The sequence below is a fragment of the Accipiter gentilis genome, chromosome 13, assembly GCF_929443795.1.
Source record: "Accipiter gentilis chromosome 13, bAccGen1.1, whole genome shotgun sequence".
NCBI lineage: Eukaryota > Metazoa > Chordata > Aves > Accipitriformes > Accipitridae > Astur > Astur gentilis.
This window is the reverse complement of record NC_064892.1, coordinates 18,906,400-18,922,482: the sequence shown is the minus strand read 5'-3', so window position 1 is coordinate 18,922,482 and position 16,083 is coordinate 18,906,400. Positions and strand designations below refer to the sequence as shown.

Genomic DNA, 16,083 nt, shown 5'->3' with positions numbered 1-16,083 from the left:
TTTACCTCCATCTTAACTGGTAAACTCCAATAGAGTACTACCAGTGTAAAGATGATCTGATAAGTCATTTGTCAAGTCAAGTGGCAAAGTAGCAGAGACGGATCTTGCCTAAGTTTAAAAATCTGTAGTGTAGATGTCTACATTTGAAAATCATCTACAGATTTGTAGTCAGAAAAGAAAAACGGGAACTATTATGGTGTGATTTACCATATCCTCATCTAAAATCAGCAAAATTAATTGTAACCTATGAATTTCTCACCAACAGCTATATAGAGGAATCAGACAAGCTAGTTTGCCTAGGTTTAAATATTATTACTGAAGATATCTAAAGGTTAATGTGAGGAAGTCCAACCAAGTATCCAGTCACCAGTTCCAAAACTGAACTGTAACCAGAGTTGTCACAAAGATCCCTCTCCATCTTAGTATCAGCTATTAAATGATACAACTTATTTTTAGCACACCTTTACTTTCACAGAAAATCACAGTAGGAGTCTAAGAGGGAGCCAAGCAAGAAAACGCACAGACTTCATAGAGGACAATATCCTTAGTGTTTTCTCTACTATCGCCTTATATGCCCATCAAACTTGACCCTACTGAACACCCTGAGACAGACAACTGTGAAGATAGTTCCTTTTGAACAGCCCTGCGCTACCCTTTTCCAGTTGAGATCACTTTCAAGAAGGAGTTACAAGAAGTATTTTTTTCTCTGAATCCACACAAGAACATTCGTATAGTGAACATGTACTTTTAATTCTTGAGAGACTGAGAAATCATTTCTGAAATGTGCTCTTTACAAAACACTACCAAATGGATATAGCAGTCTTAAATGCTGGTTTAGATTTCTCAAATCAGTCTTTAACGTACCCATAACCTCGTTTTCTGAGCTCTGCTTTTCCCTGTGCTGACTTGTTGTTTGAAGACTACAATAGCTGCCTAAATGGGAGGTTATGTGCATGTGAAGACAGATTGCGTTGACTTAGCACGAACATGTTTTTCATCCTAGCACGGCTGTCTTCCCTTGCTTGCATGTTCTATTATAGCTATTGTTTTTATTGTTGTTGTTATTTTATAAGTTAATCTAGCCAGAATAGTCACCAGACTGCTAAACTCAACCCTACTATTTGGCTCCCACATTGAGAAGAGTCCAGTCTCTGGACTCAAGGTGTAGTGCACTAAGTCTCTCGTGAAGGAATTTTTTGTCCGGTCCCCTCTATGCAAGGGGGGCTGTACAGTCAACTGTTCTTGGACCTAAAGACTGTGCTGTAATCTCTCAAGTTTCTCCAGACTGGATACATATTCTTATTTTAAGTTATAATTTAACCACATGGAGACCATATGGCAGTTAAAGCAAGGAATACAAGCTTTCCAAAGGAGGTCCTGAACATACATGCTTTACTCTAACAGTACAGAAGACTTACAGATTGGGGATGCGGGACACACATCTAAAATCATCATCTTAGTGCTTGACTCACAGAGTCTGAGAGACCTTAAGTTTTGATCTGCATCTTTGAGAGCGGCAAACCTCTGTTTTTATCCCTCCTCCAGCTGATTTTTCTGGTTTTGTCAGTGAAATTGGTTTCCTTGTTTAAAGATCATAGTATTTAGTGCCTTTTCTGTGTTTCCATTCTTTTACTGGGAATTTATGCTGTTTTCTTCCCTGGGAACACTTGTCAGTCATCAAAATTCAGTGGTTCTGCCAGAACCTGATACATTTTCTAGGACAGAAATTTGTTATTCAGCTCCCACAATACGAGTTCTCTGCTTCAAAATGGAGTTCCAATCCAAGGTGAAGTTTGCAATCATAAATTCTATATGTAAAGCTAAAAGTAGGATATAATTTGTCATGGTGTCATCGTTTAACCACGGTTAAAGCTTTGGTTAACTGTACGTGATATTATTAGGGTCACTTTTGCTTTGGAGGATATTTATCTGAGTGCAGTAACCATGGGCTTTACTGCATGAGGAAAGAGCCAGATGGACCTGACACCCATTGGCTTCTTCTGTGATGATTTTAGCAATATGAAAAAACATTACATTTACCATCAGAATGAATTATCTTCAGGCCACAGAGGTAAATGTCTCTTCCTACTGAGCATTTCCAACTGTTCAGTCTGATCTATGTAAAGTTTCTTTTTAAGATCATTGTATGGAGATTATTTGAAGGTGCAAGACATCCCTGCCATAAGAACATGAGAATTGACATTTATGTAATTGATTTCTGTAAGCCAGTTCCTTTTTCTTGAGACTGTTATTTTGCTTCTGCTTCCAGAGCATGATATATAAATATATCATTTTAACTGCTTATATAAATTTACATATTTATTATAATTATAGACACACATATATAACGCTAAGTGCCTTTGCAAGCTTTTGAGTGCACAGGGAGGATTCTTTCTTGCTTTGATTACAGTTACATGACAGAGGCAGTAAGAAGAAAAATCTTTATACTTGTTGACAATCTACTGAAAAGAAATGGAATTACTATCTTGATAAATATCTGTTGTGCTTAATGTAGGAAATTTTTTCATATAATTTGTCAGGTTTTTACTTGATAAAACAGCATTCCTTTTTATGCTTCAATTATTTTCCATATCAGGCAATTCTTTTTCATTTTGTTTTGATTATCTAAGTTATGATTCTGTTATAATATTTAATATCGTACTAATTTTGAATTTTTGTAGTGCTGAATTAGGAAAATGTAAGTTGCTTTTCTGGTATATGTAGTTTGAGTATGTATCAAGGACAACAAAACCAATGTTAATAGAGATCCCTTTATAGTATCTATAACTCAAAATACATTTATATTTTATATTGCTGTATGCCTTATTTTTGCATTTGCTTGTGTCTGTCTTCTAGTCACATTGCTAGTTGAAGGAATCAAATTTTAACCTTCATATTTCCAAACTGATCTTCTGTCTCCATTTTTCTAGGTACTATTTCAATTATCCATAATAAACAGGTAAAAACAATTTTAAATAAAATATAACTTATTTTTACTTGCTTCAAGATGAAACATCATCATAAGAATCTCAGATTTTTCTGAAATAGGAGTAATATCAGCAGACAGCATCCAACTATTTTGCCTTTTTTATTTTACCTTTTAAAAATGATTGACACTTCTTTGGTTTGGTTCCTTTAACATTGTTTTAAAGCTTGATGATTTTAATATGATGCATAGTTTTTGCAGACTGTAAGAGTTCCACAACAGAACTGATAACATTCAGCCTAATAAGTTAACAAGGTAGAATTAGGGGAAAATCCCCAAACAGAAAACATTTTAATGAACATCATGGAAAAGATTGGTGCCTATCCTTTGTCTGTACCTAAATATCTCCTCCTTTGTTTGTGTATTGGCACACAAAATTGCCTTTTCTATTTTGAATTAAAGTTGTTGGACATCACAGTACCAAAAATAAATGGAAATAAGCAAGTTCTTCTGATAATATTTACAGTGCAATACATGTTATGTTAACTTACCTCCTGCTACATCGCTCCCATTGTTCTCAGTTCATTCATTCTAATCACTTATTTTAAATTCCAGCTACTTCCTGGTCGTGTATGCAAAAGTTTCAGTGATTCTTTCATAGTTCAAGTAATCTTCATTAAATGTGAATTAATGTCCATAAGTAAGTGGAATACAGGATGTTAGATTGTTCTGAAGTATGAACCTGTGTACGTTTAGGAAAACTTGCATGAGTAGATGATCTGTGATATGAATGCCTACTCCAAAAATTAAGTTATTTTTAACACAGCAATTCAGTATTTCAGATATGTGTGCAAGGGGAATTATGAGTGCACATTGGCTATTCAGGATGAAAGTTGGTTTAGGTGAAGTAGAAGGCTGAGAAAAGTAAGTTATAAGGAGAGCGAGGGGAGAAATGGATTCAGCTTATGACAACTAAATTTAGGTATCGAAATGGAGGTGTCTGTGGGTGAGGTAAGCATCTTTGCTTTATAGTCAATAGCAGCCTAGTCAATATGGCTAGTGTTACAACACAATTCAGCCAACACACCAATAGGTATTCACTTCTGAATGAGTTGAATCACTTTCCAAGCTGCACTGTAATGGAAGATTGGATTCCTAGCTCATGTGTAGATACATAAATTCAGACACATAAATTTAGGTGTTATAAGCTTGAGTTAAATCCCACTTAATGCGTCACACAGCTCATAACCTTTTTTTTTTTTGCATTTGTGCTGGTAGGCAGAGCAGGTTAGCATCCTTAACAAAAATTCATCAGGTTCCTGTGGACAGACTTTCAAAATATTTAATAATAGAGTATAGCCCTGATACTTTTTTGTATGGGTGACACTCACTGTACATAAACAGTGTTTTTGTGCCAGCTGCATACTTTAATTTTTTCCTTGTTTCATCTTAACCCTCCTTCTCTTGCCAACTGCATTGTTTTCCATGTATCTGCGCTGCCACATCCCCACGGAATATTGTGTAAGTGGGGAGCGGGTGCTTGTGTTTGCAAAGTTTGGGACAGCGAGACCAAAGCTGTAAAGCCAGCGCAGAGAGGAGGCTGGGTGAATCCACTCGGAGGTGTTCAGTACTCATAGTCCTCCCAAGAAGGGTTGCTGTCTGGCTCTCCAAAGCCCTCAAACCTGGAAGCCTCAACACAGTGACACACTGCTTGCTTATAAGTCCAGGAGCCAGCGTGGCAAGCACCAAATACCTCCACAAAGAAATTGGGACGTGCAGAGCTTTAGCAACACTGTTTATACGTGCACTGATCAACTGAAGTGAATGCTGTAAGTAAACAATTTGCACAGCTCTGCCTGGACATAGGACAGTGGACTTGACACAGTAAAAAATGTAAAAAAATTTTAACCATCCATTTCTCTTCAAATCTTCCTCTACTTAGCTTATCCTGAAACGAATACGTGTCTTTCTACACTGTGGTGGGCTGACCCTGGCTGGATGCCAGGTGCCCACCAAAGCCGCTCTGTCGCTCCCCTCCTCAACGGGACAGGGGAGAGAAAAATATGTTGAAGGGCTCGTGGGTCGAGGTAAGGACAGTTTAATAAAGCAAAAGCAAAGGTCGCATGCGAAAGCAAAGGAAAACAAAAGATGTTATTCTCTACTTCCCATCAGCAGGCGATGTCTGGCCACCTCCTGGGAAGCAGGGCTTCAGTACGCGTAGTGGCTGTTCTGGAGGACAAAAATGCCCCCCTTCCATCTCCATTTACTTAGCTTTTATAGCTGAGCTGACGTCATATGGTATGGAATATCCCTTTGGTCAGTTTGGGTCAGCTACGTCCCCTCCCAAGATCTTGTCCACCCCCAGCCTACTGGTGAGACGGGGCAATGTTGGGGAGACAGCCCTGATGCTGTGCCAGCACTGCTCAGCAGTAGCCAAACGCTGGTGTGTTACCAACACCTTTCCAGCTACCGATGCGGAGCACAGCACTATGAGGGCTGCTACGGGGAAAATTAACTCCATCTCAGCCAGACCCAATACATACACAAAAGATTCTTCCCATCCATTTTGAACCCTATACCTACTTTCCCCTTTTTTCTCAAGGTCCTGTTCACACTAGAACAAGTTCATGCATTTCTCCTAAGCACCATCACCAGAGCTGCTGCTTTTTCCTTGCTAGCTTTCTAGACCAACTTGCCAGTTTTTAGGGTTGGAAAATATTATTGAATCATGGTAGCATGCTAACAGTAGCGGGTAGTTCTAATGACTCTTTGTTTAGAACTTAAAAGTGAAGCTCAGAATTAAGATTGTGTTCAGGAGCAGAGAAGTCTAAAGAGATGAGTAAAATTATTGCAGTTCCAGAGAGAACTTTGTTTTCAGTATTCCCTTGGTTTGAAACAGCAACTTTCTTGCAAATGTGTTGGGCCAATTTTCTTTTCTTGTTTAGCAGTACACATACCAATGATTCTGTCGGATTCAGTGTTTCCTGTGCTATTTTGCCAAGTTTAAGGTCTTTCTCACTAAACGTGGAAAGACTTTAGAACAAATATTAAGGCAACTTTAGCTAAATTCTCATGATAAATTTGGCTGTGATGCCAAAATAATTTATTCGTTGTGGGCTAATTTGTCATCCCCACTCCCTGTCATTCCTTCCCCTAGCTTCACATTAGAGAATTCTCCTGTCACAGGAGAAGCTTGTGTGAGAGCTGACTCTCCAGAGCCTATTCCAAGTCTGAAAACAGACAGGGCTGTCAAGTACAGGACAGATTCTGTGAAGTAGAGAAGACCTTAGACTGCTGAGTGTATCTTGACACAAGAGAATTTGACCCTCCGCATACAGGTTTCAACTCTGTTTCTGAAATAAATCTGCATGACAGTTTTTGGGTTTTGCCTTGTTCAAACGTGCAACTATTTGGTCCACGGAATAACGCGGTTTAAGTATAGGAACAGCACTTGTTAATGTCAAAACATTGTTTATGTACAATTTAATCTCCTGTGATGGTGTATTTATTTGCTGTATACTTGCTTGAGTTATTTTCATCAAGAAATTCTGTCTATGTGTTGCTTTGGCAACATCTTTGCAGAGTTTACAACTTTGAAAAACATGTTGGCATCAACTATGCAGTCCTTTTAAACAGCTGCTCTGCAGTCATGCTGTTTCAACATGCCACCACACATGGCTGAATTATGCAAATAGTTAATATTAAATGACTGAGATACAAGAACAATTTGTACACTCGGTAAAGCCGGTCTGTGGAGTGTAACATCCATTCACATAACTGAGTTAGTGTGGGACAATTTAAAGGCAACAACATGATTTGTTTGACTTTGTATCTTGTATTAAAGGCAGCAGTGGACAGAGAGAAGGTATATGGCAGGAATGTTTTAAAAGGCTGAGGGGGTTTTTTAATTCATTGCTAATAATGCAATGAAAATAGAATGTGCATCAATGTAATTTGCTGGCAAGTATTAAGAAATAGGTAAGATATAACAAATGTTTGTCATTCAGCTATAAATATGAGTTACCGAGTTCTGGTTGAGAGATAAGATAGAATGTTAGTTATATGGAGTGCTAATACATTAACAGTATTGCTTATGGAAGACAATAGCATTTGTAAAAAGCAAGCAAAAACATTAATAGTTAAAAAAATGTAAAATTGTCTTAAAATTTACTTTGAAAGGCATTTCTACTGACCTTGCTATTCTAGTTCTGCAATAATGAATGCTCTAAATAATAATAATAAATAACGCTTTAAATTCTGTCATTTATTCTATATAGTAATTACACCCATTACATGGGGGGAGAGAATGTTAGGCACTAGGTGATGCAAGGTGACAAAAGAAGACGTCCAGTTAAAGTCACCAAATATCATGGTTTTTTTCTTTCTCACTCTACTGTACATTTTGAATTATCTGTTTTGTTCAGCTAAGTAGTAAGAAAAGGTTACTTTTTTAATTAATCCAAATTGTTTACAAAGCAGATTATTAGAACATCAAAAAAGTCTGTATTTCTATATGCTCTTGTTTTAATTTTCCCATGTTGAAACTTTCATTTTTCACCAAACTTCTTTTCCACTCTGATCCCGTTTTTGCTGTAGGTCCTCTTAAGGTTTTGAATTGATTTTTTTATTTTCTGATCTGGATATAAAGACACATATGTATTTCTAGTAATGCATTTGTAAGACTTCTGTGCAAGACCTAGCATTCAAAAGAATTCTTTTAAATTAAATGGAAGCTTAAGTTAAAAGAGATAGTGGGTTCATTATTACACAGTAAATGTTCTCTTTTACAGACTTTAAGCAATACAAAATTTGAGTTGTATAAATCCTATGTGCCTTTTTTATTTTCTTACTTTTACTAATGTCCAATTAGTAATCTCATTAATTATGGCAAGTATATATTCATGCTTGTTAGATTTACTGATCCACTTACATGTTTAGTTTGGTGAATATAAATTTATTCTTAACAAATAAATATTTAATAGATTCAAATGTAATTTTACTGAGTAACCTAGCATTGTTCTTTTGTGGTTTTATAGGAACTAGCCACAATGAAACAGATTCTAATTAGTCTGCATGGTAAACGCTATGAACAAAATTTACCTCAGTCTCATATTGATGTAAAAAGTGCAACTGCAAAAAACAAATCAAACCCTTCAGTAAAACTGCTGCCAGAACGTGAAGAAGAAAATGTGTTTATACCTAAGCCAACGTTATTTGTAAGTACTATGATTAACAGTAAGTGCCATAAGCTTTTTTTGGTAATTCTCCTCACGTTTTTAAAAAGAAAAATGTGGGTTCATACTTCAAGGAGATCTATAATTAATTCAGCTGAATACTTGCAGCTCTTTATGGGAATGGTCAATGTTGGGGAGATAAATTACAGTTTATGATGTTATTTAGCTATTTGGTAGTTGCTACACCTTAAGTCCACAGCAAACTAGATTTTTTTTAAAAAATGCCATTATAATATTACAATATTAAGAGTGGTTAGCAAAATTTTAAAAGCTGAAGGGATCCACAGACTATGTATCTACCCTGATCACGTATGAGTTGAGTGTGTGTATATGTATATTGAGCAGCAGGAGTGAGGAAGTAGGTATATTTATGTATACCTACATTCATGTATATACGTATATTAATGTGTGTGTATATATATATATAAATACATATAAAAAAATACATGCCCGGTATTGCTATCGCTTCTGTTACTAAGGATACCTGATATTATAAAACCCCATTTTATTCCTTTAGAAACTAAATGCTTGAATTTAAATACTTCAAGTGGTCTGCTTCAGATTTAGTGCCTCTAGTATTTGAGAGCTTCATGAAAATGGTTTAGAAGATTCTGACTATGACAGTGTCTGAACTGAAAGCAAAGTTGCAATGCTGAATCACAAAACAAATCATGACTCTTATTTACTTCTCGAGGCTACGTTTCTCTAGGGTAGACTGGTTGTATCCATTCTGCATAGCATATGTGCTATTTTGGTCCAAATATATATCTATATAAATTTTTTTTCCATTTCTTTTTTTTTCCTGGTGGAGAGTTTAAAATTCAGTCTCTTAAACAATATGAGGTTTGTATTGCAGCGCATCAGATACTGTTTTTATAATACAAAATGTAGGAAATGGTTGCATCTCTTGGACATGATGTGAGGGCATTTGGGAATTTTAAGGGTTCAGATTTGCTTGGGTAGTGTTATGAGACTAAACACAGCCATAGCCAGTGTTGTCTCATCTACAGTCCTTTCGGTAGTGCTAAATCATATTGCCCAAACTTTGTCTTCAACAGAGCTATTCAGTGATCTAAAATAGAACAAAAATGTGAGCTAACAATTGGGTTGTGTAGATGATCCAGGGTTTCAGTGTTTAATCAGTCCTGTCTTACTTAGGGATATAGAAATGGTGTAGGAATCTGGAAAAAAATGCTTCTATGTTTAGAAATTGTGACCAATTTCTCTTTGAAAAATTATTTTTTCAGACTTTGGAGTAGGAAACAGAAAATGGACAGATGGCAGACTTTCTTCTTAGGTGGGGAAGGAAATTGGTAGTCCTGTAAAAATGCTGCCAGTTTAGGTCTATTTCTACAATTTTAAAAGCTTGCACAAATAGAGCAGATTTATTTCTGTAACTGAAATTTTCAAAATAAGAGAAAGATGGAGATTAAAACGTGATGAGAACCCCCACCACAAGGCCAGCTGAATAAAGTCAATTTTTAAAATTAATGGTTATTAAGTGTTGGAGGGAAGAACGAATAGAGAGCAGACAGCAAACAGACCTAGAAAGAGAAAAGTTTAGGGACAACAGACAAAAGAGGCAGTAGTCACTAACACAAGAGATTATACCCAACCCTGAAAGCAGAATAATGCTTACCTTGTTCTACCTCCACTTCTTTACTTTTATTTCTGTATACAAACAACCACTGAATTTGCCACAAGACTATTAAGCGATCCTGACTGAGTAGCAGTAGCCCATAGGATTCTGAAGGGAAGGAAAAGTTGCTCACAGATAATTCTCTGCAATTAAAATACTTTCTACACTGTCAGAAAACTGCTGGATTCTTTTATTTTTAATTATAATTTTCTAAGAAGTGTATTTCTGCATAAAGTGCTGGTCAAGTATGGTACACCTAATGTCTCTTTTCTAAGTTCCATCCCATTCTCAACTGGCAAAGTCAGATGATGCTATTTCAAATGAAACTTATTTATGGCACAGTTGTTTCAAGTTTTCATTGTGATTGGTATTTTAAAGCAACTCATTTACTCATTACTGTATAATCTGTTTTTTATAACCTAGAAATAGGGAGGTTTTAGTACAGATACGTAGTAGTACTAATAACCTTAAATGCATAGTCTTGCTTTTTAATTTATTTGCGTTTAAGCAAAGAACTCAATTATCACTGTGAACTACATAGGAAGGAAAGAGACTTTAGTGTAGATTGCATGTTTTTCTCCTGACTTTCACTGTCTCACAATTAAAACATTCTGTATTTTACAGACAAATAAAGAGGCACCTGTATGGTACAAGAAGCTGCAGAAGAAAACATCACCGTAGCGTTTTTCCAAAATTATTTAAAGTAATCCTTTGGGGAGCTTTTCTTTGAAGAAAGTTATTTTCACCATAATGATGCCCTTTTTACCATAAAAGCAAACAAATGTTTTGGGTTTAACTGTTCTTTTATACCTGTCAAATGATCTTATGGTTCATAAAATTATTTTTAGATCTGTCATGTGAATAAAATGTGTGGAAATAATGCATGCAATGAATTTACTAACCTATATTTGAATTTTAAAAGATAAATAAACACTAGCATATTGTACACATTTATAATCTGGGCAGTTAAAGGATGTGTTATTCAGAGTGTTCAAATTAATGCATGTTTCAGCTTTTTAATATTGTTTTTCTTGGACCCCGTGTTTCATGCCACATTCCTTGCAACTATTCCGGCTCATAGAAATTTAAAAAATATACATGAGTTAGCATCAGACTATATCCTACTTTCTCTGAAGGAAATTCATGTCGGGTGGAAAAAAAATTAATTTCTTGTCGCCCTTTATTTGTATAGTATGTCATTTGATGTCATTTGTTCTACCCAAACAGGCATTAAAAATATTCTAAAGAAGCAATAAAATATATATTAATTATCAGCAGTGATACTTAATGGGCTAGATACACTTGCTCTAGTGTAGTTACATCAGTGTAATAATAAAAATAGAACCATGATGTGCGAGTACTGTAGCATGTAACGGTGAAATGTTTAACTTGCCATATTTAATTCTATGAAAATAAGCTCCATCATCCAAGAACACAGTCTACTTATTTATTCCACTCCACCATCTACTTAGACTATAGATAAGGTCTCTAATATTTTAAAGCACTTTTGACTGCATATGCTACATTTCTATATAAAATATAAATACAGATGACAGTGTTTAAGTGACTGCATACTGAAAATAATGCTCAGATTTCATTTAAGAGGAAACTCCTTTTTCTTGCCTCCTTTTTCCTTGACAGTATCTCTTCAACTGATTCATTGTTCCTACCTGTACATGAACAATAATTATTTACTATATAATACTGAGCTATATCAAGCTTATGATTCCTAGATACACTTCTCTTCATTTTCCAAACAGCAGTTTGAAGCACAGCAGTACTTCCTCTGCTCCAGGTAAGCTTCAGTTTCTGTATTTTCTTTTTGTAATTCTGAGAGAGTGAGGTAAAAATGCTAGCAATTGCACACCATAGGAATAAAATTATCACTCTATGAGTGAGGGAGGCCAAGTGTGTAGACAGAGGTAATACCTTTTATTAGACTAACTGGTGTTCACTGGGGAAAAAAATACACAAACCTTTGGGCTCACAAAGCTGTCCGTACAAGCATTCCTGAATAAACTTTGGTTTTCTGAACTCTAGGTTTTTATCTAACTTGTGTTTTTACGTGAATAGAATCATTAACTTCTCTTTCATGTGAAACAGCTCCCATATGCAAATACTTATTCTGTAGTTTGTAATAGATATTTTATATGATTCACAGCCCTTAGTTTAACTTCGCAGACTATACTGTTTGTCTGTTATCACCCAATAATAAATTGTATTATCTAGAAGGACTGTGAGTTATTTTAGGCAAGATACTAGTTGGAATCTTAAGGATTCACTATTTGTTCTATAGTATCCTTATAGACAAATTGGTGAGATACAGACTATAAGGTGGGTGGAAAATTGGCTGACACACAAGCTCAAGGAAACGTGATCAGCAGTTCAAAGTCCAACGGGCAACTGGCAATAGCAGCATCCCTTGGCAAGTTCACAGGCAATACCAAATTTGGGGGAATAGTCTATACACTGGAGGGCAGGCTGGGAGTTGGATCCCCAAGAACCTTACGAAGTTCAACAAAAGCAAGTGCAGTCCCCACATCTAGTATGCAGTAACCCCATATGTCAGTACTGGCTGGAAAGCAGCTCAGCAGAAATAGACCTCAAGGTCCTAGTGGGTAACAAAGTGAACAGGAGTCAGCGACGTGCCAGCCAGCCCACATCCCAGGTGGTATTAACAACAGGATAGCCAGCAGGTGGAGGGAAGTGGTCCTTCCCTTCCGTTTGGCGCATGGGAGACCGCATCTGGAGTGTTGCATCCAGTCTGGGGCTTGTTCAAGAAAGACGCTGACATACTGAAGGGAGTCCAGCAGAGATTCACCAAGATGATCAGGGGCTGGAGCTCCTGATGTAGAAGGGGAGGCCAAAAGAACTGGACTTGTCCAGCCTTAAGAATAGAGGGCTTGGGGAGGAACTTGTTGGGGTCTCCAGCTACCTAACGGGATGGTGCAGAGTCAACAGAGCCAGACCCCTCTCAGAGGTGCACGGCAGTAGAGTAGGAGGCAATGGACAAGATGGAGCCCTAGAAAACTCAATTAGCTATTATGAAAAATATTTTTACTGTGAGGGTGGTCAAATACTGGAACAAGTTGCCCAGAGAGGTGGTGGAATCTTCATCCTTGGACATATTCAGAACTCAACTGGACAAAGTCCTGAGCAAGCTGGTATAATTGGACTTGACTTTGAGATGGACTAGATGACTGATTTTCAGAATTCCTGTCCAACCTAAATTACTCTATGGTAATATTTCTAAATATACTAATGTAAGATAGTGACATTAATTTACTTTTCACCATCCCAAAGACACAAAATTCTTCCATGGAAGTACAATACATAAGACTATTTTGATGCTTCCAGAATGAATTGTGCATTTTAAATTTCTGTGTCCTCCAGGCAGCCTGATTTTCTAGAAAGGCTGACAGAAAATTAGGCTGATTTGTGGTGAAATTTTATTGACATTTAAACAGTTCTTTGGCTGACAAAGTGACATATTCTGGGAAAGGGGGTTGGTTTTTTTAGAAAATTACTAACAAGGTCCATCTTTAAATTTGCAAAAATAAAAGCAATTTGTTAGCATATACTGATAACATATAATGCTGTTGGTAAGTTCTTGTACTCCACATAGTCCCTGTGTAAATCTCCTCAGTATGTAAATTTTTTTTCCAGTTGAAGACTTTGTATTTTTCCTGTCTCCTCACTAGACTTGAAGGCTATAATTAATTATCTAGGAGGAGACCTTCTAAGTTTTTCATGTGAAAGCTAGAATGTCACTTAAATATAACTATTCAAATGTGAAATACCCTACAGCAAAAATTAATGAACCTTTTTGCTCTTTAAGTAATGAAAAGGATCAGTTGCATTACCTGTACAGCATTTTTGTTCTTTCCCACAAATTTAGTTGTCAAATGAATTACTCCAAAATTATTCTTCATGGTCTTTGCAGTCTCCCATTGTCGTAGGTCTTGTGTCAATGATGTGTGAGTCAAAAATAACGAAGTAAGAGAAATTTCTAAGGGTAGTCATGCATGTAAGCAACTTGTGACTGAAAGTGCCCAACCCACATAATCATCCTCAGTTCCTCTTTTTCAAACCAAAGCGAGCAAAGAGAGACAAATCTCTATCCACTATTACATTTCTTGGTACATTAAGTTGGTGTTACTTAAGTGATAAGTTTCGTAAGTATATGGGTTGAACAGGAAAGAAGGAAGGACAGTTGGTTTAGAGCAGGTTAGAATGTTTTTCTAACAGTGCTTTCTCTTCTTTCCATCTCTTGCTAGAAGCAAAGAAGCTCTGATGCGTTCATCAAGGAAATCTCTTGTTTGAGAAAAAAACTGAAAACATGAAATTGCCTTTTTTTAATAAGGACCTAAGCCTTTAAGGCTTGCTGCTAAATCCTGTGGTCATACTTCACTGGCATTGTAGTTTCTAAATACTTTCTTTACAAAGAAACAGTATGTCATTGGGATTTGTATTCTTCCTCCCCTTCAAGACTTTCTGTACTAAACAGTGATGAAACCTTGTAAAAGAGGAACAGCTGTAAATTCAAATATTAGTTGTCTTGAGTATTTGTCAGTATCTCTGGGATACAATTTGCTACCTTTTACACTTCAGCTGTTATTTTCTCTTTCAATTATCCTTTTGTATGATATCTAGTTCCAGAAAAAAAGGAACACTAACTCTACTAAACCTCTGACCATCTGCATGATGGTCAGGTGGAAGAATTCTTTTGCTCCTGGTAGGCATTCTTCAACTTCCATGTCTTTGGAAGACATGATGCAGAGACTATCACTTTTTAGAAACAAATCATAAGTTTTTGAAGAAGTATTTATGTTATTACGTATATGTGTCTCAATCAGTTGTCAGTCTGTTGCACATTTACATCAAAACAGATTTATACACAACAGTTTGAGTCTGTAACAGCCTGTCACCTTTCAAGGTTGCTCTCATTAGGGAGGTCTACTGAGGAAAGAATTTATCTCCCTGTCAACATTACATTTAATAGAACACATGCGAGACTTTTTACTGAGTCAAAGAAATGTATCCCTGGTATTTTCTTATACTAAAGAATATCGAGAATCTGTATTCATTCTCGACCTTTGAAAATGAAACAAGTATCTCTAGAAGATCAAGTTTTGCTTAGCGTCTTTGGGCAGTATTATCCCCTTCTTAAATTCCTAGGATTGATCAGGAACTCTTGACCTTTAAAATGCATACTTCTGTAGCTTAATTAAGGCAGTTACACTTAGGGTATTTCAGACTGAAGCTGGGCAGCAATCAGCAGCAGTACGAGGTGCTGACTCTTGGGGGACGGCATTGCTAGCCGAAACGGACAGTAGTTGGGAATGATGGAGGGGTGAGTGGCAGGTATTGGAGAAGCTTTTAGCAGTAGGAGAAGTAGGTACATCTCTTCACAGATGTTAGACCCTCTGCAGCTCTTTAAGCCCTCTGCTGACAGCACAAGAACCACCAACTTTCTTCCAGAGTTTATTTTGCAGAGTTTCCTGGGTTTCTTTCCTCACTGATAAGTTTTCCATAACAGTAAATGCCCCGGGGGTTGGGGGTTTGTTTGGTTGGGTTTTTTTGAGAGAGTGAGAGACTCCTTTTTCTCGGGACATTGGAACTGGGTTCAAAACAATGGTAAATTTTAATCAGCTTACCCTTTAAAGGATGAAGGGGACAAAAAAACCCAGCAAATTTCATCCCTGTGAAAGCAGGAAATGGCAGAAGTATTAAATGCAAAAAGGTTGGATTGATCATGGAAATAGCTTTTACTCAGAAACTTACATGTTTTCGTAGACTGTGTGCCCTTTTTGAAGATACTACAGAAATAACCACTGTAAAAGAGAATGCTGCTTTGATTGAAGCAATAGAATCAACTTTGTTTGACCATGAATAATTGAAGTCTTTGTGTTAATGCTTCTTTTAAGGAGTAGTGGATCAGTAAATGTAACTTAATTGCAGGAAAAGTCTTATGGATGGAATTTATGACTGCATTTCAATGAAAGTCTTTTCATTTTTCCTCTTGGTTAAATAGAAGAAGGATTACTTAGATTATTCAGTGTTGCAGCTGAAATTGTTAGCAATTCCCAGTGCTCCTTTTTATCGTGATTTTAGAGATACATACTGCAGCATGCAAGACTTTCTCTTTTGCTTTCTTATTCAGTTCGTTAGAAGAATGTTTCTTTGTGCGTTATTATTAGGTAAAGCCTGGCAATGTAGTGCTTGGCTTCTACGAGGGAGTCCTCATCTAGAATATATATGTGGATTTTAAACAGGATTTACCT

General features: G+C 36.5%; 1 protein-coding gene across 2 annotated transcripts in view; it reads left to right on the top strand.

Moving 5' to 3' along the window:
- Positions 1 to 11,308, top strand: part of PIBF1 (progesterone immunomodulatory binding factor 1) — a 123,403-nt gene extending 112,095 nt beyond the window's left edge. For both annotated transcript variants that reach the window (XM_049815607.1, XM_049815608.1), the window contains 2 exons: positions 7,963 to 8,142; positions 10,424 to 11,308. In XM_049815607.1, coding sequence (XP_049671564.1) covers positions 7,963 to 8,142; positions 10,424 to 10,480 — 237 coding nt within the window. In that variant the 3' untranslated portion in view covers positions 10,481 to 11,308. The remainder of the gene's footprint in view (positions 1 to 7,962; positions 8,143 to 10,423) is intronic.
- The last annotated feature ends 4,775 nt before the right edge of the window (positions 11,309 to 16,083 follow it).